General features: G+C 34.7%; 1 protein-coding gene across 1 annotated transcript; it reads right to left on the bottom strand.

Moving 5' to 3' along the window:
- Positions 1-620: 620 nt before the first annotated feature.
- On the bottom strand, positions 621-23,370 carry LOC111050341. The gene is made up of 5 exons (XM_039423803.1): positions 23,358-23,370; positions 18,966-18,967; positions 15,504-16,540; positions 11,275-11,665; positions 621-841 (listed from the first exon to the last, which is right to left on the bottom strand). Exons 3-5 carry the CDS (start codon positions 15,891-15,893, stop codon positions 789-791), a joined length of 834 nt encoding a protein of 277 aa, XP_039279737.1. The 5' UTR covers positions 15,894-16,540; positions 18,966-18,967; positions 23,358-23,370; the 3' UTR covers positions 621-788.
- Between the last annotated feature and the right edge of the window lie 386 nt (positions 23,371-23,756).

The following is a 23,756-nucleotide window of genomic DNA, read 5'->3' as shown; positions in this document are numbered from 1 at the left end:
AATGGCTTACTGGTCCTTCATAGAATTTATAGTATTCCTGGTGATTGAGCCTGTCTTTTTTCAGCGTTGACTATTAATAATAAAGCTTTATTTACAACTAGCTTACCTGGCGAACTTTGTACCGCCAAAAAGTCAATGTATCTCATGTCACACTTTACTTTATTTGATAAATCATGAAATTTATCTGACAGTCAATATTTTCATTTACATCTGAATATGGACTTCCAATGTGCTTAGTCATGCAGCATTCATTATTCCCAAAACTTATTCTTATCAATCAATTGGTAGTGATATCTAACAGTAAAGTGTTAAATTAGAAAAAGAAATAGATAGGATAAATCAGTGTTTCAAAGATGAATTCAATGTTTTCGTAGTTGTTGATTGTCAATAGATGGTCCAGGAAATATGCGATGTACGATTAATCACACAGAATTCCATATTCTTTCCATCTTCCATTTTAGGATGAATATAAACTAAGCTAAATTGAAAAAAAATTGTAAATTATTCTGCCATTAATGAATGCAATATGAACAACTCTCTTCCATGAGGTAAATAATTTTTTACCAACATTTTCCGGTTGCTCAATGATAGTGGAGTGATGATTATTTTTATAGGTTTTCTAAAGAACCATTATCTACAACTGATACCAATCAACTACACTTCAACTCCAAATTACCGTTGTAATACCAGTAGCCTACACAATTTATCATAGGGTGACGTGTTTATTACAGCTGGTAACTTTAGATGCTAAATCATATTATCTCAATATGATCTTGAATCATGATCGATCATCTTTCCGTTCTTCGGTAACTGCTAGGCCAACAATTTGGAACACATAGGTCTGTAAAATGGATGAATAAATAATCATTATTAGCCACCCTATTAAAATTTCTGGTCAGAAACCATCCCCAATATTCACACAACATATTCCCAAAGTTTCATGCCGTTATGTCAAGTAATCATTCATTCATATATATATAATCAAAGACAAGTAATCAAAGACATTCATATATATATATATATATATATATATATATATAATATATATATATATATATATCTTTCAAAAAGTTGATGTAGTACCTACTATTGTGTTTGAGACACTTCTGGCGCTATCATAGTTTCATAACTATTCTGTTCCACACTCCTACCTCTTGCAGTCGTTAACCATATCTATAATAAAATAAAGAGTTGGCTCATCCTACGGGATAGGAGAATTATGTTTGACGCATCATCACGTCTGAACTACTGGACTAATTAACTTGAAATTTCGCATATAGGCTAGATTCTTAATTAACCAAGGATGGTTATAGGGCTATTTTCAATTCTTCAAAATTTCATTACGTCAAGTTTTCAGATTATCAAGTTTGAAAATAGATCCTTGCGAAGCACGGGCTCCTGCTAGTATAACTTATATATTTTTTTGTTAATATTTTGTGAATAAAAAGTACGAGTTGATGAGAGATTTTAGCAACTCCTTATATTTGATCCAAATGGTTATTCATATTGTAGTAGTCGGGGTCACTGCAATCAAAAGTATTTTATTCTGTAGCTAATAAATTCCATACATATTTTTGAATTGAATTACTAAAACATATTGATTCATTGATTGTCCATGTATCCAGTGTCCATAGTGGAAGTGATTGAACTACTCAAAATTAATGGCTTACTGGTCCCTCATAGAATTTGTACTATTCCTTGTGATTGAGCCTGTCTTTTTTCAGCGTTGACTATTAATAATAAAGCTTTATTTACAACTAGCCTACCCGGCGAACTTTGTACTGCCAAAAGGTCAATGTATCTCATGGCACACTTGACTTTATTTGGTGAATACCTAATGAGATTCATCTGACAATCAATATTTTTATTTACATCTCAATACGGACTTCCTATGTGCTTAGTCATGCAGCATTTATTATTCCAAAAACATATTCTACTCTATCAATTGGTAGTAATATCCATCTGTAAAGTGTTTAATTAAAAAAAAATAAAAATAGATGGGTTAAATCAGTGTTTCAGAAATGAATTGAATGATGGTCCAGGAAATATGCGATGTACGATGAATCACGAACAATTTCGATCAAATGCAATTCAAGATGGCGGCTAAAATGGCGAAAATGTTGTCAAAAACAGGGTTTTTCGCGATTTTCTCGAAAACGGCTCAAACGATTTTGATCAAATTCATACCTAAAATAGTCATTGATAAGCTATATCAACTGCCACAAGTCTCATATGTGTAAAAATTCCAGGAGCTACGCCCCATCTATGCAAAGTTTGATTTTAGATTTCCAATTATCAGGTCTCAGATATAATTTAAACGAAAAATTTTGAGTGGAAAAGATTCAGCATGGAAATCTCTTCAATTTCTCTCTAGTAACATTTTCACCTAAAATTGAAAATAAGCTGGACATTTTAGAAAATGCGATTATTCAATTGCAAACTGTTGATTCTATTAAATCATTCACTATGAAGAGATAGAAGATCTCGTGTGTATCCAGCATTATTGTCCTGTCACCAGCTGGCTCAGATCTTTGTATAGTAAACTAGTATGCGCGGGAACACTAGTGTCAGGTGATCAATTTTCATAATGGCAAGGAAAGTTGTGTGAGTGTGCCACACCAGATTTTTCAATGATAGGGGAGTGATAATTATTTGTATAGGTCTTCTAAGGAACGATTATCTACAGCAGGTACCAATCAAGTACACTAACTTCATCTCCAAACTACCGTTTTAATACCAGTACACAATATTTATCACAGGGTGACATGTTTATTATACTGCTGGTAACTTCAGATGCTCAATCATATTATCACAATATGATCTTGAATCATGATCATTTTTCCGTTCTTCGGTAGCCGCTTTGTCGACAATTTCGAAAACATAGGTATGTAAAATGGATTAATAAATAATTATTATCATCCCCCCTATTAGAATTTCTCTTCAGAAACCATCCCTCATATCACATCATATTCCCAAAGTTTCATGCCGTTGTCAAGTAGTTTTCAAGTCTGTAGGGAACAAACAAACATACAAACAGACATTCATTTTTATGTACATAGATTTACATTCGGCTCAAAAAAAGTCTCTCTGAATGGAGGTAGAATAATAAGGTTGACAACTTTCAGTTCTGTTTTGTTTGAACATTTTTTTCAAATCATTTTCAAAAATTTTATGTAGTAATCTACTATTGTATTTGTTGAGACACTTCTGGCGCTATCATAGTTTCACCATGATTCTGTTCCACAGTCCTATCTCTTGCAGTCGTTAACTATATCTATAATGAAGTAAAGAGCTGGCTTATACACGTACGGGATAGGAAAATTATGTTTGACGCATCATCACGTCTAAGCTACTGGACTGAAACTAACTTGCAATTTTGCATGTAGATTCTTAATTAACCAAGGATGGTTATAGGCCTATTTTCAATTCTTCAAAATTTCATTACGTCAAGTTTTCAGTTTGTCAAGTTTTAAAATAGATCCTTGCGGAACACGGGTTTCTGCTAGTTCTAAATACATTAGTATTGCTTGAAAATTGGAAATTTCATTTTTCATGATAAACAGGAATTGTAAAGACTCTAAGATGGGAGGGAAATCAGATTGAACTTCAAAATAGCTCTTGAAGATTTTTATGTTTTTGAAAAACGAGAAAGTTGACGTCCTTAGTTAAATTCTCCAATTAAAGTAAAAACTAGCAAATTATGCTATAAAAATCATGCTGAGAGCACTATGTAATTTTTGAAATGCATGAATGAAAGACTGTAACTGAAATCCTCTGTAGAACAGGTAATGTGGAATTGAAGCAGCATTTAATCCTGCAGTATGGACAATTTACTGACATCACTATACAGAATACACATACATTTTTCAAAATATATTTTTCAATTCCACATTGAGGAATAATTATCCTCTAATAGAATCGTTCTAAATAGAATAGAAATTAATTTCTTAAGGCTATACTAAACTTGTTCTTAGTAAACGTTCAATACTTGAGCATACTCTACATGAGATACCTACTCAATAATTACAATATTGACTACCATATACATTGACGGAGAAATTTTGTAATTTAAATTGAAAGTATTATCATAAGCAGTAATCATTGAATGAATAATATATATAAAATGAACTAAAAAGTTAGAATTAGAGGATAATATGCATGACTCATTATGAAGGTGTAATAGGTAGGTCACAATGAAATACTGGAGAAAGTAAGCAATATTATGAAAATAGAATACGTGGAGAATTAGAAGGGAAAGAAAGTTAGAAATGTCTGTCATTCCAATAAAATTGTCTTTGAAACAGGATCATTAAATTGTAATAGCCAACATTCTCAAGGAACTACAATTGACTATTGAACGTCAGAATGGAATAATTGGGAATCTTCGATCTGAGAACTCGAATTTGAAACAGAAATTGGATGATTTAAAATGCGAATTAGATGACTTAGAACAGTATTCTCGTAGAGAGTGTGTAGAAATTTTCGGAGTACCGGAGGTAAACAACGAGAATCTACCAAAACTTTTTGCTGATGTAAGTAGGGCAATAAAATTTGATAGGGGATTTGAAGCTGTGAGCTGTTGTCATAGGCTTAAGAAACGTAACAATCGTGAAACTTCAGGAATAATTGTAAAATTCTTGAGGAGAGACGATGCAGATCACTTCATGCGGCTGAAAAAGAGGATGGGGAATCTCACAATCAAGGATATTGGACTGAATGGTGCTGATAAGATCTACATTAATGCTTCTCTGACGGCGAAACGACGAATTCTGTTCGGAAAAGCTCGCAATCTCGTAAAAAGTGGCATAGTAAAGTTTCTATGGATTGATCAAGCGGGCAGAATCAAGGCTCGTACTTGTGAGGGTGGTCCAGTGACAGTTATTAGGTCAGATGAGGACTTACTCTCTCTTCCTCAGGTTAATCACTAGATGAGGGTATGGATTGACTGAAGTTACTATGTCAATCAAACTACATACACTATAATGAAGAAATCTTGCACTTTTTGAATTGAATGAATTATTTTGAATGATTAGAGCTGAGAATGATTAGTGAATGAGATTCAATTTCGTGTTTTCAGTTTTATCGGCTGTTAGATATTGCAATGTACACCTCTTATCTGTTACTGGTTTGCTCAGCGGCTATATAGTTAGAGTATAGTCCGTTATTTATCTTAACTATTGATAAGAGTTGACCGTTTTAGTTTATAATTTGATCTTATATTTATCATTGAGGCTGGTGAGAGTTTTTATGGGTGACATATTATTCATGATTTCTTGGCAGACTCCTATTATTATGAATCTCATTGCACAATTCCATTGTTCACTCATAGTTAATTAGTTATTTTTCCAAGCTCACAATAGAAGAAAAAGAAGAAGGGTCACATTTGATTAATATTTAAATGAGGAGTGCGGAGTTGGTTTATCTTGTACTCTAGCTCCCTTATATCTATTTCACTGTTTATTTTCATGTTTTAAATTCTTCCTTTGTCATAAATATTGTAAAACTACGTAATAACATAATATTGTAAAAATAAATTGCGGTATTGAACTCTCTCACGACTTTATCCAAATCAGCTCTCTTTTGAATTGATCTGTCTGGTGTTCCTCCCTTCACTCTACCTTCTATTGAAGGTTTATTTTGTCTTATGTATATATTTCAATTATAACTAATTCTTCATTAATTAAGAAGACTCGTTGTGTATAGTTCCATCTTCATAGCGACAATGAATGAACTTAATATATACTATCAGAATGTACGTGGATTACGAACCAAATTATCTGATTTTAGTCTCAATCTGCTTAATAGTCGTTTCCATGTGATTGTATTAACTGAAACGTGGCTGCACGATGGAATTGGAGACATGGAATTGTTTGATGATCGGTATGCGATTTTCAGAAAGGATAGGCAGGCCGGTAGGGGAGGGGGAGTCTTGGTGGCGGTCCACAGGTCACTGCAGGCGGAATGTTGTCATGATATGTGCGACATCGATGTCGAGTGTCTATGGGTGAAAATTACTCACAATAAAAAATCGTTATACTTGAATGCTCTTTATTTTCCCCCATCCACACCTCTCAATGTACATAAAACGTATTTCGAGTTCATTGAACCCTATTCTGATATGATGGATGATTGTATGATTTTGGGCGATTTCAATATTCCTGAAATTAATGGCAATAATTATGATCTGGTAATGGGCTCAACGGTGGCACAGTGCTTGGCTCGTTTCATGAACTTTATGGATTTGGGCTCGTACAATTCTGTATTGAATTCTAATGGTCGTACTTTAGACTTGGTTTTAAGTACTTTCCCCCTCACAGTTCAACATATGGATGTTTCTCTTGTTAATGAAGACAATCATCATCCAGCTCTTAATATATGCTTTCCCACGTTGTCATCGTCATTTGTTGAAAATATTGATGATTCGAAGGAATACTATGATTTCAAGAGGGGAGATTATTATGGATTATATTGTCATATTAGGGATGCAGATTGGGATTCATTGTATTCTTGTGCTGACGTTGATGAGGCGGTTGATGCTCTTTATACCAACATTTTCAACGCTCTTGATGAGTGTATACCTAAACGGAAGAAATCAGGAGTGAAGAGTAAATATCCTTACTGGTTTACACCTGAGATCATTAATGACATAAAACAAAAGAATAAATGCTCCCGAAAAAGGAAATTTTCAAGGTATCATGATGAGTTGTTCAAAAAATTGAGAGCTGAAATAAAGTTGAAAATTCAAAATGCCCATCGTGCACACTTAGATGAAGTGGAGTCTCAGATGAAAGGCAATGTTAAATCATTTTGGAAATTCGTCAATAGCAAGCACTGCAATAGTTTTTCAGAAAAGGCAATGAAGCTGAATGATGTGTCATATTTTGGTAGGGATATTCCCAATGCATTTGCTGAGTACTTTGCTTCTGTATATGTCAATGACCCTCCTTGTCCGAATATTGATACAGTGTATTGCAGTAATAATGGTGGCTGTTTTTTCAACTTGTCCTCGGTCTCCATTGAAGAGATTTCTGCAGCAATTGTGGAGTTGAAGCCAAGAGCATCGATGGGGCCGGATGGTTTACCACCATTTATAATTAAGGGCTGTGCCACATTGCTGTTGGAACCATTGAAGTTCATCTTTGACATGTCATTGAGGCTTGGCGTTTTTCCATCTAGGTGGAAGATGGCCCGTGTCACCCCAATTTTTAAGAGTGGGAATAGGTATCTGATTACTAATTACAGATCAATATCATTATTGAATGTACTAGCTAAGGTTTTTGAAAAGGTTATATACAGGAATATATTCAATCATGTCCATCCTCTGATTTGTAGAGAGCAACATGGTTTCATGCCCAAAAAGTCAACTGTAACCAATCTGATGAGGTTTACTGGCACTGTATCATCTGCTTTGGAGCAGGGTGGCTCAGTGGATGTGGTGTATAGTGATATGTCCAAGGCTTTTGACAGGGTCAATCATGGTATACTATTGAAAAAGTTGGCAAATTTTGGTTTCGGTAGGAATATGTTGTCCTTTGTTAGAAGCTACCTTGTTGAGAGGATACAATATGTATCGGTGCATGGTACTGATTCTTTTCATTTCAAGAATGGATCAGGGGTGCCCCAGGGCTCAAATCTTGGACCCTTGTTCTTCTTGCTATTTGTTATGATTTGCCCCATGCGATCAAGAATTCTCACTGCTTAATGTTTACAGATGATGTGAAGGTATTTAAGGTAATACACACCACTCAAGACTGTGAATCTTTGCAGGAGGATGTAGATAGGTTGCATGCATGGTGCACAGAAAATGGTTTACTGCTGAATGTTAATAAGTGTAGTGTTGTCACCTTTACTCGTAGGCGAAATGAGCTGATTAACTTTGCTTACAATGTAGGTAACTGTCAGCTGCCTCGTAACCTGGAAGTTAAGGATCTGGGAGTTTATTTTCATTCTTCCTTGAAATTCAATTTCCATGTCGAAAAAAATTGTCAACAAGGCTAGTCAAAGTCTGGGCTTTGTAATAAGAACCTGCAGGGACTTTAGAGGTGAAGAGACTCTTTTGTGTCTGTATAAGTCACTTGTCAGAAGTGTGCTGGAGTATGGAGCTCCTATTTGGAATCCATACTCTGGGGGTCTAATTCAGGACTTGGAGAGGGTACAGAAGAGATTTTTGAGACACTTGTTCTATAAGAGATTTAGTGTCCCGTGTCCTATTGGTTTTCCTAGCAGAGAGCTATACATAATCTTCAATATTGATCCTCTCTGTGTGAGACATTCTGTGATTGATCTGGTGTTCTTGCACAAGCTGTTGAATGGTTCAGTTGATACACCCGAGCTGTTGGCCCAGATCAATATCTATGTATCTCCAATAGCACGGAGATCTACATTCTCATTCAGAGTAAATTATAGCAGATCATTGAGTGGTTTTTTTGCTCCAATGAATCGGCTGCCCAGTCTGTTCAATACGGTTGCGGACAGAATTGACTTATTTCACCTTTCTGGGAGTCGGTTTCATCGTGAAGTTAGAGAGTCCCTACTGGATGGAAGGGAGTATGGGAGAGTTGATCCATAGAGTCTGGGAGAATTAATCTTATTTCCAATATTGATTTGTTTAGTTGTACTTCAAATTTTCTTTAATTATTTAAGTATTATTTCATTTCACTCATTTTTCATTTTAGTATTTGGTGCAGAACTTAGGATTGTATAATCACTTGATGTAATTGCATTTTATATTAATGTATTTATAGTCATCATAAATGTTTCTACATTTAATTTCTTATTTCCAATATTAATTTGTTTAGTTGTACTTCAAATTTTCTTCAGTTATATTTAATTTCTCATTTCCAATATTAATTTGTTTAGTTGTACTTCAAATTTTCTTTAATTATTTAAGTATTATTTCATTTCACTCATTTTTCATTTTAGTATTTGGTGCAGAACTTAAGATTGTATAATCACTTGATGTAATTGCATTTTATATTAATGTATTTATAATCATCATCATAAATGTTTCTACATTTAATTTCTTATTTCCAATATTAATTTGTCTAGTTGTACTTCAAATTTTCTTTGTTTTTCAAACGATTAATGTAATGGGAGCAAAATGGATCTTTGATCTGTTGCTTCCACATATTCTTGTTTTTCAATAAATAAATAAATAAATAGGAGAGGGTTTTCTTTGAGGGTACTCCCCAATAAACCAGAGAGTTGGATGTTCAAAATAATAATTTGACGTTGGGGCATAAGTTATGGTAGGATTAATATGTAGTTATCTTAACCTACCTTCACGTTGTTGTAAAATTACAACAGTTGACCATGTTCTAGTTTTAAAAACGTATTTTCCATTGAGGGATTTGGAGCTATCTATGCCTTCAACTACATTTCCTCCAATCATCACACCTCTCACAACTCAAACAAAAGTTTTTAGTGAAGCCAGCCATGCTGAGGATTTTCACTTTATACAGTATCACACATCCTCAAGTGATTTGTTATTAAAGGCAAGTGTGTGTGGTTTAGTATATTTTAATAGTACAAATAGTTGATAAGGAATATAAACTAAGAGAAATTTCCATTAATAGATGCACTTATTGTTCTAAAAATATATTATTATTTAGGCTATCATAAAAATCACTGACTGTTGTATCTATTAGAAAAAAATATAAAAACAACATTGAATTCTAACACATGTGGAACATTTATTGTAACTTTCGAAAAGCTGTCTTGTGTTAAAATTTTTGAATTTGACAAAGTTGAATATTTTTTCTACAGTTCATCTCTCTTATTTGAACATTCCTACCGATTTTTATAGCGATCGGTTGTAAAACTTTGAAGATAAAATACAAAATGGCGAATATCTCGTGAACGAAACGTTTCAGGGAAAAATATATTCCACATTTTCTCTTTGTTTAGACCCATAGAACCTATTAGCGATTTGTCACTTTAATTTCGGGACACTCTGTATACCACAACATGTTTATCAAAGCACTAAATTACATCAGGAATAGCTACATTACAAATATTTTAATACGATATTAAAAGGTGAGTAAAGGCTTTGCCTTTTAAATGTTAAGGTTACTTGAAAAAAGTTGAATAATAATATTATTGTTAATTCTTTATTGCAAAAGAATATTGTATAGCAACTTTGGTAAACATTCATACAGTTTAGAAAAAAATTTATTCATACAATAGGTATAATCACATTATATTATAATGTCGGCAAGTTTAGGTATTCTGAATTATCATAAGTTGGAACAGGTTGTTACTGATGTTGTCTTGTAGGTTGTATTTACTTTTACATTACAAGAGTTAATAACAAAAATCTAACAAAATGTATCGTATCATTAAATGGTTTGGTTTTTGGAATAAAGATATCATCTGAACAAGTAAATTTTGTAAATCCTATCCATTAATACCAATAACAACTTATACAAAAAAGAAAAAAGTAATGAAACATTACAATAATTACTTGATTACTGTGTGGGTGTAAATAGGGTGTAAATTTGAAAGATTAAAATTGGCTTCATTTGGTACTTTTCTTAAATTTTTGACAAAAGAAGTTTTTCTTCTGTCAAATTCACTAGTGTTTGCGATGTTGTTTATAATTTCGTTCCCATTTCAGAGCTATTAATATCATCATGAAACGAACTCGAAATTAAAATAATGATTAGATTAAAATATACATTACAATTTAACTTATCATTGTGATTTTAAGAAAATTAGGTTGCAATAGCAAGGAAACTCAAACACAGGACCATTATAAATGAAAAATAAAGCATAGATCAGAATAATAGTGGATGATGAAGTAATAATTTATTTTTGTCAAAGATTCACCTTCAAACTCATAGGCTTAAAATGACTAAAACTCCCACACACAGAATATTATTATCAATTGTATTTTTTAAGCTTTATATTGAGTTGTATAGAATTTACACTTGTATAAGCTTTATATAGAGTTTACACTTGGAAAATATAACATTGTAAAGATGGGAAAAAGTATTAATTAGCTACATTAAGATATCTCTATTCAATACCTACCTTGATTTTTTAGCCATGGTTTAAAATGTTAAATCTAAAAAAATCATGCCCCCCCCAAAAATTTTGATGGCGCAAATTGCGCCATGCCCCCCCCCTTCTGGGCACCCTTGCGTGACCCCTCATGCTATTCTGAGGTGACTACTGGAAGTTGAAATAATTTCTACTAACATAAACCCAAGAAAGCCATTTGGACCTGAATATTGTTCCCTACAATTATTTGAAAAAATCATAACTCTCACTTACAGACAAGTTTGCTATCTCTAGTCAGAGATTCCATTTCAGCTTCAAACACGACATCATTAATTAACTTTTGTGCGAAAATATTTTGCTTTTTTTCCAAGCCACGCAACTTGTTGGCTATGTGCCTCGCGAAATCGTCGAATTCATCATCATTCTGGCGTAGCAATTCTCTCTTCTCTCGTATCCCTGGCATCTCGTCGGGGTCGCTAAATTTTTGCCTCTTATTTGACTGGTTCACGTGAGAAGTCGTTGTTGGGAATGATGAGTCCATACACAATTCTATAGGAGAGTGTGGTTCTTCATGAGTTGTTGATGGTGTACTTGATCGGCTATTATGTTCTAATGATTTATTATTGAACCAGTCATCATGATCTCCACTGATGCTTCCGATATTCTGAAAAAAACACATCTATTATTCAACCTGTAAATCCATAGGAGGGCTTTTATGAAATTTATTTTTATCCGACTCTTTTCTATGTGAGTTTTTTAATTTCTATAAAAAGAGGGGTTCCAAGTTTAACATATGCATTATAATTATAGCCAATTATACAGAGTGGGTGAAAAGTCCAAGAACGGTTTAACATCTCATACACAAAGGTAATAAGATGGTGGGTGTGATTGGGAATCCTACTCAAATTGAAAATACCACTTTACTATGACATCAAAGATCTGTTCTGCCATATTGAATGCATTTTTGTTTTTTTAAATGAGAAGGTGGTCATGCGATACATGATTTTGATATGGAATTTCAATACAAAATGAATGGTGAAAACCGCATATCGATATCTCAAACTGTTTCAAAGATATTCACATTATTAATCACTACTGGAAAGCACAGCACCATTAGTTGCACAAATTCTAAGGAGAATGTGCCCAAATGTGTTCATTGTGGAAGCACCCAGCCAACTATAGAGGATGCAGTTGAACTACAAAAAATGAAAAATGATCGCAGTAAGCTATTCAAAGTTGAACAAAATAGCAGAAATAAGGTCCCAAACAAAACTTCTACATTAGCAGTGGAACCAAAAAAAGTTCTTCAGAGTAGTTTGATTATCAAATCTGAAAAAAAAAAACATTTTCCGAGGCTACTTCTGGAAGGGAAAAGAGGAGAAACCAAAAACCAATGAGAACATACATGCCATATTAACTCACATTCTCGAGAAGCTTGATAGACAGGAGTCCTTGATGACTGTTTTTGAGCAGAGACTGAAAAAATATATAACATCTACACTAGGTCATCCAATAAAAAATTAATAATGCTATGAGGAACTTGACATGGAATGCCAATGGGCTGCAACAGAGACAACAGGAATTGTTGGCGATACTCCAAATTAGGAACATAGGTAGACATATGCTTAATATCTGAGACTCACTTTACTAAGGAATCCTACATGAGACTCGGAGGCTACAAAGTTTATCACACCATACTTCTTCAAAATACAGCGAGAGTAGGTAATGCAATTATAATAAGAGATAGCATAAAACATTTTAAGAACACATCTATACAAACAGAAGAGATGTAAATCACATCAATTTTAGTTGAGACTAAACTAAACAAATTCACTGTAGCATCAATCCATAGCCCACTAAGGCATAGTGTAAAATAAATGTATAAGGCTATGATCAATCGTCTTGGTAATAGATTTATTATTGGGGGTGATTTCAATGCCAAAAATACATATTGGGGCTCAAGATTAAACAATCCAAAAGGAAAAGAACTTTTTAGGGCAGTTCAAGAATGCAGGTGTGACACACATATCCTCAGGTAAACCTACATATTAGCCAATAGACAGAAACCAAATACCAGACTTGATAGACTTTTTTGTGTTTAGGAACTTTTTATATAACATTATGAAAGTAGACGAATGTGATGATTTGAGTTCCGATCACACCACTGTTATATTGGAAGTCAGTGAAAAATTAGTAATGAAAGAATGTCAGCTGAAACTAGTGAATAAAGGAACAGACTGGGAAATTTCAACAGATCCTAGAGCAGAGAATAAACCTTAATTTACATATTAGGAATGAAGAAGAACTGGATAATGAAGTAGAAAGATTCACACAAGATATTCAAGAGGCGAGTTACAACCCCCAAGTCACCCCCTTATGAGGGGTTGAAATTCAGTAGTATGTCAAAAGGTGGAGTACTCAGCCAATAACTTATCCTGAAAGTTACAGTACTATACATGTATCTACAACAGTCTCCAACTTATTGAAGGGTATACATATACCGTATGTATAGGTTACACTGTGTATAGGCCTATCATAAACGAAAAATAGAGAAATGTTCAGACAAAAAGTGCAGAGTGTGATCTTCAGGGAGGATAGATCAGAAAGAATGGAATTGATGTGGCATGCAGGCGAATGGAGAAGCAGAACATAGCATAACAGTGACCTGAAATATTGATTAGACATGCTTTCCCAACGAGCTATTCGAAAAAAATATAGCCAATAGCTGGAAGATGTGGATCAAATTCATGAAACATTTTTTGAAAGTGGAATTTTTAATTCAGGGGGTGAACCCTTGTGCATTTTTGGACAATACATACCACAAATATGTACACGTAAATATTTTGTACACGTAATGTGCCATCTAATTGTAATACTGCCTGAGCGCTTCTACAGATTCAGTGCCTCAGTGCTTCATACATTTTTGAGATCATTGTTCAGCTACACTTTATGGTATGGGCCGCAGAATCCAGCATTGAGACATAACGTAGATCAATAGGGGAGGTCAAGAAGAATTCAACTATGTATAACATTGTTGTTGATTATGAAGGATTAGGTGAACAAACATTGCAGAAAGTTTATTTTTTATAGCTACAATAGGTTTTAAAATGGTGCAATATAAGGAAAAAATTGACAAGGAATCTTGGGTATTTTTGGTCTTGTTGGCAATGATTAGGTTAGGCTGGGTTAGGTTATGTTAGGTTAGATTAGGTATGGGTTGGGTTGGTTTATGGTTTGGTTAGGTTATGATAAGTTTGGTTAGGTCAGGTTAGGTTAGGTCAGGTCAGCTTGGGTTTGGTTAGATCAGGTGTTTGGTCAGGTCAGCTTGGGTTTGGTTAGGTCAGGTTAAATATTATTAGATTAGGTAGGGTTAGGTTGGGTTTAATTAGGTTAAAATAGGCTTGTTTGGTTTATGTTAGGTTGGGTTTGACTAGGTCAGGTTGGTCATGTTAGAAGATGGTTGGGTCAGGTTGAGCATGGTTAGGTTGGGTTAGGTGTGCTTAGGTTAAGTTGAGTTGGTTATAATTAGGTTAGGCATGGTTGGGTCAGGTTGAGCATGTTTTATAGCTAGGTTTTGCCTGGTTAGGCATAGTCAAGTTATGTTAATTTGGTTAGGTTAATCTTAATTTCGTGAGGCTTTAGTCAGGTTTGACTTCATTAAGTTGGTTTGACAATATTCTACACTTATTTACATTTTTTTAAAGGTCTTGCTAATTTATTAAGTTAATAACATCAAAATCGTTTCAATGGAATTCCTGTACAACTCTACATAGGATTTATCCAATTTAATAGTCACTGAAATTTGCAAAAAATAAAAATTGGAATATGTAGTGTGCTAATTCTTTTATTCTCACATATATCTTGAAAAATATTGAGTTTAGGCTATCAAGTGAAAGTGACTGAACACTTTTCCTCCAGAATTCATCATTCTACAAAATCCAATTTTTCAAAATACCTATCAATCACCATATATTAAGCAAGTTAACCTCTTTTAAAGGAAAAATGCACTTTCTCTGCAATATCTCAAATACTACTAAAGTTACAGTACGCATCCCATGGTCCCGTAATTTTGCATCCATGGCTTTAAACTGCATATAGGCAAGGTATGGTTTGCGGGGTAAAAGTTAACAGTTTTGAAAAAACATAAGCTTCAGAGACCCTAGATCCCTAGATTGAGGAAGGAACGAAACTTGCTAGATACAGATATTCTTCATGAATGAGAGAGTTGCAAAGTTGCAACGTATCAACAACAATGGAAATAAGAGCAATAGAGCATGTCCAATGAATGTCAGCTGTGAGCTAAAAGAACGTAACCTAACACCAAAAAGCTCCTTGCGTATCTTTTCGGATAGAACACGTTGCTTTTGAGAAGATACATAAGAGCATCTGTTGCTTATGGAGAAATACATTATTTCCAAAAAGCTCCTTGTGTATCTTTTTTGATCTAACGCTGGGATGTGCAACGCTTTATAGATCTAGGCTGATTCCAAAAGTTATCTTACCTCACTTTTTGTTTCAGCGTCTGCATCATCATTGTTAGATGACGAACTCAACAATTTGGATGGCATGTGCACGTCGGTCAAAAAGGATAGTCTATCATAGTAATACAGACTTGGTTTATACACTTCTCTCCCTTCCTGTTGAGATTTGATCACTTTATTCAGCTCCTTCCGATACACAGTTCGTAGAGAGTTTATTTTTTTGATGATAGTGTCCCTATTGGCTTTGGGTTCAACTTCCCTGTACTTTTTCACAAGCACATCATAAGCGTCCTTTTTCTTCTGTCGGCTTGTGTAATCTTTAATCTGCACATTCCATAGACAGGGGTAACTGTGGTATAAGTCAATTAATTCCAGAATGAAGTCGCGGGTACAATGTCGTAAATCAGACATATTGTTTTCAGTTTATTAGGTACCGTACCTATCTTTTGGTTTGTCAACTTCACCTGATAACTCTGATATAATTTGTAAAATATTACCTCTGACACTGCACGTAGAAGGCCTAACGAAAACTGTTCAAACTAAGTTGGCTGGGCTGAAACCGACTTGGTAGGTCGACCGACTTGTCGTAGTCATTGCTAGTTACTTTTCGGTCCAGCTATACTGCGCATCGTTTTACCGCACAAGCAAAACCAAGGTCAAATCGTACGTCGATATAAGACGTTGCGTGTGGCGTGCCGCTTTCTCATTCTGTTAACCCAGGACCTCCTAAATACCGGACCTGAGCATACAAACAAGATGGCCGCCATGTTTGGTGGACTAACTTACTGTCATCTAGAGATGGGAAGTTCGGATCACTTTACTGATTCGGGTCAGTCGTTCACGTTCACTGCCGCGACCCGTTCGCGGCAGTGATGTGTAAAGAGTGTAAAAAGTTGATGTGTAACCAGTAATGTGTAAAGACAGTAAAAACAGGGGTTTACCCCAGTTGATGAACGAGTCAAATGAACGGGTTTTTTGAATAAATGTGATCCGGATCACTCGTTCACCTTAATGACCCGTTCAATTCGAACGGGTCATGACCGAACGACACATCTCTACTGTCATCAGCTAGGTTCCAGCTCTCTCTAATAGGCCTAACTTATTACTGTTCAAAAATCAAAATCATTTTTAAGAACTTAAATAAGGTTTAGTTTAATTAATTTAATTAAGGTTTATTAAAGAAGTAATTATTTGATAGGGTAACTGGACTTTATTTATTCTCATGCACATAGCATTCAAGTGCAATTCACATGCACAAAGCTTATAATTATCGTTATTTTATTCTTGCTTAAGAATTCAATGTTCTCAATTTTCGCGACTTTGCTTGCTGGGGCAACTGATTATTATTCTTCAATATATTGCCCAATACCTTTACACACGATTTAATTGTGTTGTAAGGTTGATTTGGAAAAATTGAAGGGAAGGCACCATAACATAGTTTTACTTTTTTTCCTGGAACATTCACATAAGAACCATCTTCACACAAAAACTTGTCTTCTTTAATAATGTCTGATGCTCTAAAATGATTGATAAACACAGCCGAATTGTTGGTGACTTTAGAATCTCTCTACACCTTGTCCATTTTTTCCTCAGCTCTTTATCTTTCGGAAAGTAAATATTGTCACTGAGGGGTTTTTTCTATAATATATAGTTCGATTCACACCCAGGGACACACCCATTTCTAGGCATGTTCAATTAAAACTGTTCATAGGCCTACTCATTGTAGCATGTTGTTTTAAAGCTAAATGAGTTGCGGATGATAAACAAAAATTAATCTAGGCTACTGTTGAATATTATAAAATTACCTATTGTTGATAAAAACACTTTGAACACTGAATACACTTCCAACACTCAACACTAACTATAAATTTTGAATTCTCAAAACTTAACGATTCACAGTTTGAATTTATTAAACACTTACTAAACACTTTGAATACTAAAAAAATCTAATTTAAATCTCTATTGCATATTAAATAATTATGAAATGATAATTGATCAATAATTATAAAACTCATAAAAATATTAAATAGCCCATGACATTTGTAAACAAACTTCACTCAACTACAACTAACAAAAATACTAAAAACTAACTGTAAATACTAAAAACTGATGACAACATATTAGTGTTAGCTGATTTGAGACCCCACCAAATAACGGCGCCATTTTACCTAACTTTTCACACAGGCGAAGGTCCGGTATTTAGTTAGTCCTGGTGTAACCCCCCCCCTCACCAAATATGGGTAGACTACAATTCACAGATGAAGTTGATAGACTCCGGCCAAGTTGTCCGTTTTATTGATCCACTAACTCATTGTTTTTGTTAGCTGTTCATCTTGTGATCAAAATGTGCAGTCTTCGGGGTGATTCACATAATTAAACTTTAATAGTAATTATTCATTAGGCCTAAGTAGAAATGTAAATACATTTACAATAATTCTTTATGTGAAATTATAGGCCTAAATGTTTCATTAACTCTGTAACTTGGGTAATTTTTTGAGAATTTGTACTTAATTTTTAGTTTAGTACTAGCCATCAGGCTCGCTTCGCTCGCCATATCTGTCTAGCCAGGGGGCGGAACCTCCTGGACCCCCCGACTGGATCGTCCAAAAATGAGATCAGCGGGCTCGCTTCGCTCGCCTGCATGTAGACCTAAGCGGAACCTCTGTACAGAATTTGAATGTATTATGTCAATTTGATCTCGAAAAACACCTGTTACTATATTGGCGTATCTTTGGCGAACGAAAGTTTTTTGTTCTCTTAGTATTTCACTCTTAGTACTTCTTCTTTTTGGATTGAAATTTTATTTTTTTTCTAGTTTTTCATACATTCCATATGTTTCTTTTTTCTTTATTATATTTTTTCTATTTTCGACTGAATCTCAAGCCACTAATTATAGCCGACTGATTACTCGTTGCAATCGCTCAAACTACTTAGTTTTGCTGGTAACGCCAATGATAATATTATAATCGATTTTTAAATGAAAAATATTTTAATTTTAAGTTTTTGCAATGTATTGTATATGAAAATTTTTATATTTTTCACATTTGTAAAGTTTGTTCAATGATTTTGGCAATAAATATTTCTTTCTTTCTTTCAAATTCTTCCACCTCGGCTAAACCTGTGTACTGAATTTTTTAAAATATATTTCCATCAATTATTGAAAAAGGTGAAGAAACGCAGAAAAGCTAAAAAAACGCTAATTTTGGGCGTATCTTTGGCGTTATTTCAAATTCCTTCTAACACAACATTATTACACCCCAGCTGAGCTTCTGTAATAAATTTGAACATTTTCTGTTTATTTGTTTTCGATAAAGCTGAGAAAACGCTAAAAAATGCAGATTTTGGGCGTATCTTTGGAAGTGTTTCCAAATCCGTACTTATTGCCCCTCTAAAGGGCCAACTGAACACACCTACCAAATTTGAAATGTTATGTCATTGTTTTATCATATGTTAGGACGATCCAGTCGGTGGTCTGGACTAAACGTCTGGCTAAATGGATATGGCGAGCGAAGCGAGCCTGACGGCTAGTAATATAATATTCCCAGGAATAGCTCTGATTGAAGTAGCAGTACTCAATAAATTAGGACCTCCTGAATAGGTATTTAGGAGGTACTGGATAAATTGGTACTTAGGAGGTCCTGGATAAATGCATTTCAATCTTCAACTTGGTGTCAACCTAACCAAGTCAACTCAACTTAATGCCAACCTGACAAAATTTTTAATCTGTTGTAATCCATACTTTTTCACTGTTAAAATTAAACTTGAATTTTAAAAAACACGTTTGAAGTGAAAATGCACTTACTTTTGTAGTGACGATCGTTTTGACATGTTGTTGGTCATCATCAGACTGTGGGAATTTACTCAGATGACAAGGCTATTTTGTGTGGTAAGGGATGAAGGTGGTGGAATAGGTTGTGGTGGGGGTTGGGTTGGTGGATACTTAGTGAGGCGGTAATTTTGAACTGTGGACTATAGCTTCATTAGACATTTCAAATTTATACACCAATGTACCAATTCCCGAAACTGTAAATTTCCTTAAAACAATGCTTGAACAGAACACTAACCTAGTCACCTCACAGAATTACTTCTGTTACAATAACCAATATTATTTCCAGCCAAACTGTCTCCCCATGGGGAGCCCCATTTCTTGCATTTTAGCTGAGATCTTCATCCACGCAACATTGAACAAAAACACATTCTCAATCAGTTTGACAGAATCATCAGCTGGTTTAGATATGTTGATGATATTTTCATTTTATACAAATGAAACACCAGACAAACTGAAATATTTCTCTCCAAACTGAACAAAATACACAAAAACTTGCACTTCACCATAGAACTGAAAAACAATAGTACAATTTCTTGGACATCACCATATTTAAACAAATCCATACTTTCAAAACATTTAAAATATCCAGGAAACCTACCACAACTGACACAGTAATTCACAATACCTCCAACCACCCAACCCAACATAAACTTGCAGCTTTCCACCACATGATCAACAGACTATTGAATATCCCCATGACACAATTTGATTACAATCAAGAGCTCAACACGATCAAATTCATTGCCCAACAAAATGGATACTCATCCACTCTAGTCGACAACCTACTCCATAAAATAAGAACAAAATTTTCAACCAAGAAAGGCTAATATGGAAAATGACTAAAAATTCATCACACTCATATACTACCTACAACAAAAAATCACAGAAAGTAGCATCATATTTTAAAAACTCAAATACAGAATCGCCTTTAAAACAACAAATTCACAGAGAAAACATTTTCAAAATTACCAAACAAACAAAACAGAGATTTGAGCAGCCAGGCATCTACAAATTGAAATGTAATGATTGTAGTAAACTGTATATCGGACAGACTGGACGTGACTTTCAGACAAGATACAAAGAGCACTTCAGAGCCATTAATAAACCACATAGCCACTCAAACTTTGCTGACCATATTATATCAACAGACCACACATACACCGACATCGCTACCAATCTTGAAATCCTCCATATCTCACAAAAAAGCAGAAAACTTAATGTATTGGAACAATATGAAATTTACAACCACACAAAACAGTTTCCCAACAGTCTCCTAAATGATCAAAAAATCCCTCACTCTTTGACAAAATAGTCCACAGTTCAAAATTACCGCCTCACTAAGTATCCACCAACCCAACCCCCACCACAACCTATTCCACCACCTTCATCCCTTACTACACATAGCCTTGTCATCTGAGTAAATTCCCACAGTCTGATGATGACCAACAACAAGTCGAAACGATCGTCACTACAAAAGTAAGTGCATTTTCACTTCAAAAGTGTTTTTTTAAAATTCAAGTTTAAAATGTTTAATTTAGTTACCAGAACAACTGTTTCAAAGAGGTACTCTCTCTAGATTATAGTTCTATATTAACATAATGGTATGGACATTTCAATTATAATATTTTAAGATATTGGAATAAGAAGAATATACATGCTAAAAGACGAGCTTTAAACCCTTAAAAACCACCCTTAGAGTTAAAATATCGCCAAAAGATTTCTTAGTGCGCCTCTAAAGGGCCAACTGAACATACCTACCAAATTTTAACGTTTTTGGTCCGGTAGATTTTTAGTTCTGCGCGTGAGTGCTATTTCGCTTTTATATAAATAGATTCACATTGCATCTTGAATTTGTAGCCTATTATTATTTTCTGTGTGGAAATACATTTGAATTTGTTCATTATCATTTCAAAAATTTCTGATTAATTTACATTTTTTTAGACTCGCTGGCCGCTATTTGAAAATGAGCGCTGCTATCCAAATCCCGAGCTAATCAGTTTGGTGTAATTAGCCTGACTAGCAATTAGGAGGTACCGGGTTCAATTCCCGGGCTGGCGAATAATTTTTGGATAGTTGCTCTCATCGAATTTACTTCTAGCTGTTCACCCTGTGGTCAATATTTGCAGTAAGGTAGCAGAAGTCCTCGAGGTGATATAAAACTTGGGATTTTCTCTTAATGATAATTATTTATTCAATAGCTTTTGAACTAATGCAACTTTTCATTAATTTCCATAAATAATAATATTAGGTAGGCCTACCTTTAAATATATTTTCTTTTTTTTAAATATTACAACCATTATTGTAAAACCAACTGAGTCATTATTCTTAAAAGTAAGTCCCAAATGCTGTAACCGAATTTTACAGTAGCATCTAATTGGGATTTTCGTTTAATGATAATTATTCATTAATTATAGCATTTGAAAAAAATACTATAGCGACAAGATAATATGTGCGATCGCATATCAAGTTGAGCTGCCACAATCATATTGCGACAGCCTTATCAGTAGAGTACCAATATACGGTAGTGGATTTAATAGGACCCTTAGCGCTTGTAACGAAACACACGAAAAACCAACGACCTGAAATCAAACGTTTTGAGCGAACTAAATAAATACAACGACTGATCAAAATCTTGAACGAATCATACAAGTTGTTGGCTGGAATAAAGTTCATAGAGGAACTTCGACGGTGGAATTGTAGAGTGTTTCCAGGACCAGGATAGAGCGTCAGTCCCCACTATAGGTTCCGGTCGCCAAGTCTATTTAGACGAGCGAGCGGATGATTGGCTGTGACTCAGAGAGCTAGTGAGTCATCACCATAACTTGAAGAAAGGAAGACTGCCGACACCCTTCCTCCACTGAGAGGCTTCTGGCCCTTCCGACAAAAATACTTCTCAAAACAAATGACTATTCGCCCTCGTCTACGTCATATCTAGCGTCCATCTCTGTCACTCTGTCTGAACTTCACTCACAATGAGACAGAGACACAAACACACATACTCGACGCCAAGCTCCTCTTCAAATCGCAGGAGGAAGGAAGCACATTTCCACTGTAGATACCATCTGCATTACGCTTTCCTCTCAGGGAGAAATGCATCACAATACTTTGTCATCCTCATCTTCCTCCTTCTACTCCAATCTATTAGGAAGGGTGCATCTAGATTCATACCACTGGATTAGTTATAATCGACCCTCTCATACACTGATCAACAGTTTTAATATTGACTTGATGCTTCACTAAGATCCGAAATCTATTAGCTATACCTGTTTCAGCATGGCTGTATTTAGCATTTATACTATTACTACAATAGGCTACTAGATGTACAAGATGTACTAGATGTACTGTCTGTACAAGATTTCATCAACATCCAATTTTTCAAATAGCTGAAATCCCCGGTCGATCATCAATCGATCTGCTCGAGTGACGTTCGATTGCGGAGCAGAGCGAAAGTCTGTACGCACCTTTAGACTAAACATTTTAGTTTTTACTTTCCTTGCCCTATTACCATAGGTAAGAAAAGTATTGCTTTCCGAAAAAAATTAAGGTACCCCAATTTGTAAATTTCTACACGTTTCAAGGCCCCCTAAGACCAAAAAAGTGGTTTTTGGGTATTGGTCTGTATGTCTGTGTGTGAGTGTATGTTGTGCGTCTGTGTACACGATATCTCATCTCCCAATTAACGGAATGACTTGAAATTTGGAACTTAAGGTCCTTACAATATAAGGATCCGATACGAGCAATTTCAATAAAATGAAATTCAAGATGACGGCTAAAATGTTGTCAAAAACAGGTTTTTTCACGATTTTCTGGAAAACGGCTCCAACTATAATTTTGATTAAATTTATAACTACAATAGTCATTGATAAGCTCTATCAACTGCCACAAGTCCCATATCTGTGAAAATTTCAGGAGCTCCGCCCCATCTATGCAAAGTTTGATTTTAGATTCCCAATTATTAGGCTTCAGATACGATTAAAACAAAAAAAATCAAGTGGAAAAGATTGTGCATGAAAATCTCTGCAATTAATGTACAGTAACATTTTCACCTAAAATTGAAAATAAGCTCGAAATTCGACAAAATGTTATTATTCAATTGCAAACTGTTGGTAACTGTTGATTCTATTGAATCATTCACTATGAAGATATAGCAGACCTCGTGTGTCTCCAGCGTTATTGTCCTGTCTCCAGCTGGCTCAAATTTTTGAATAGTAGACTTGAGATGCGCCTGAACACTAGCGTCAGGTGATCAATTTTCATAACGGCAAGGGAAGTTGTATGAGTGCGCCACACCAGATTTCCAATAAGTAACCTACTCCATAAGAGTTACGCAGTTTAAAATGAGTTTTGGATTTTTTCTCATGTTATATATAATAGAAAACAAATAAGTTCGAAATAACTACAAACCAAAGAATGTCTAATGGACTTATACAGCATGGTATTATGTT

The sequence above is a fragment of the Nilaparvata lugens genome, chromosome 3, assembly GCF_014356525.2.
Source record: "Nilaparvata lugens isolate BPH chromosome 3, ASM1435652v1, whole genome shotgun sequence".
NCBI classification, from domain to species: Eukaryota; Metazoa; Arthropoda; class Insecta; order Hemiptera; family Delphacidae; genus Nilaparvata; species Nilaparvata lugens.
This window is presented reverse-complemented; position numbering and strand designations above follow the sequence as displayed.

Excerpts from the sequence above, each read along its gene's own strand:
- LOC111050341 (XM_039423803.1), bottom strand. The coding sequence starts at position 15,893 with ATGTCTGATTTACGACATTGTACCCGCGACTTCATTCTGGAATTAATT. Across the intron at positions 11,666-15,503 it reads ACGCTGAAACAAAAAGTGAG|AATATCGGAAGCATCAGTGG; the intron begins GTAAGATAACTT and ends TGTTTTTTTCAG. Across the intron at positions 842-11,274 it reads TAGAGATAGCAAACTTGTCT|ACCTATGTGTTCCAAATTGT; the intron begins GTAAGTGAGAGT and ends TCCATTTTACAG.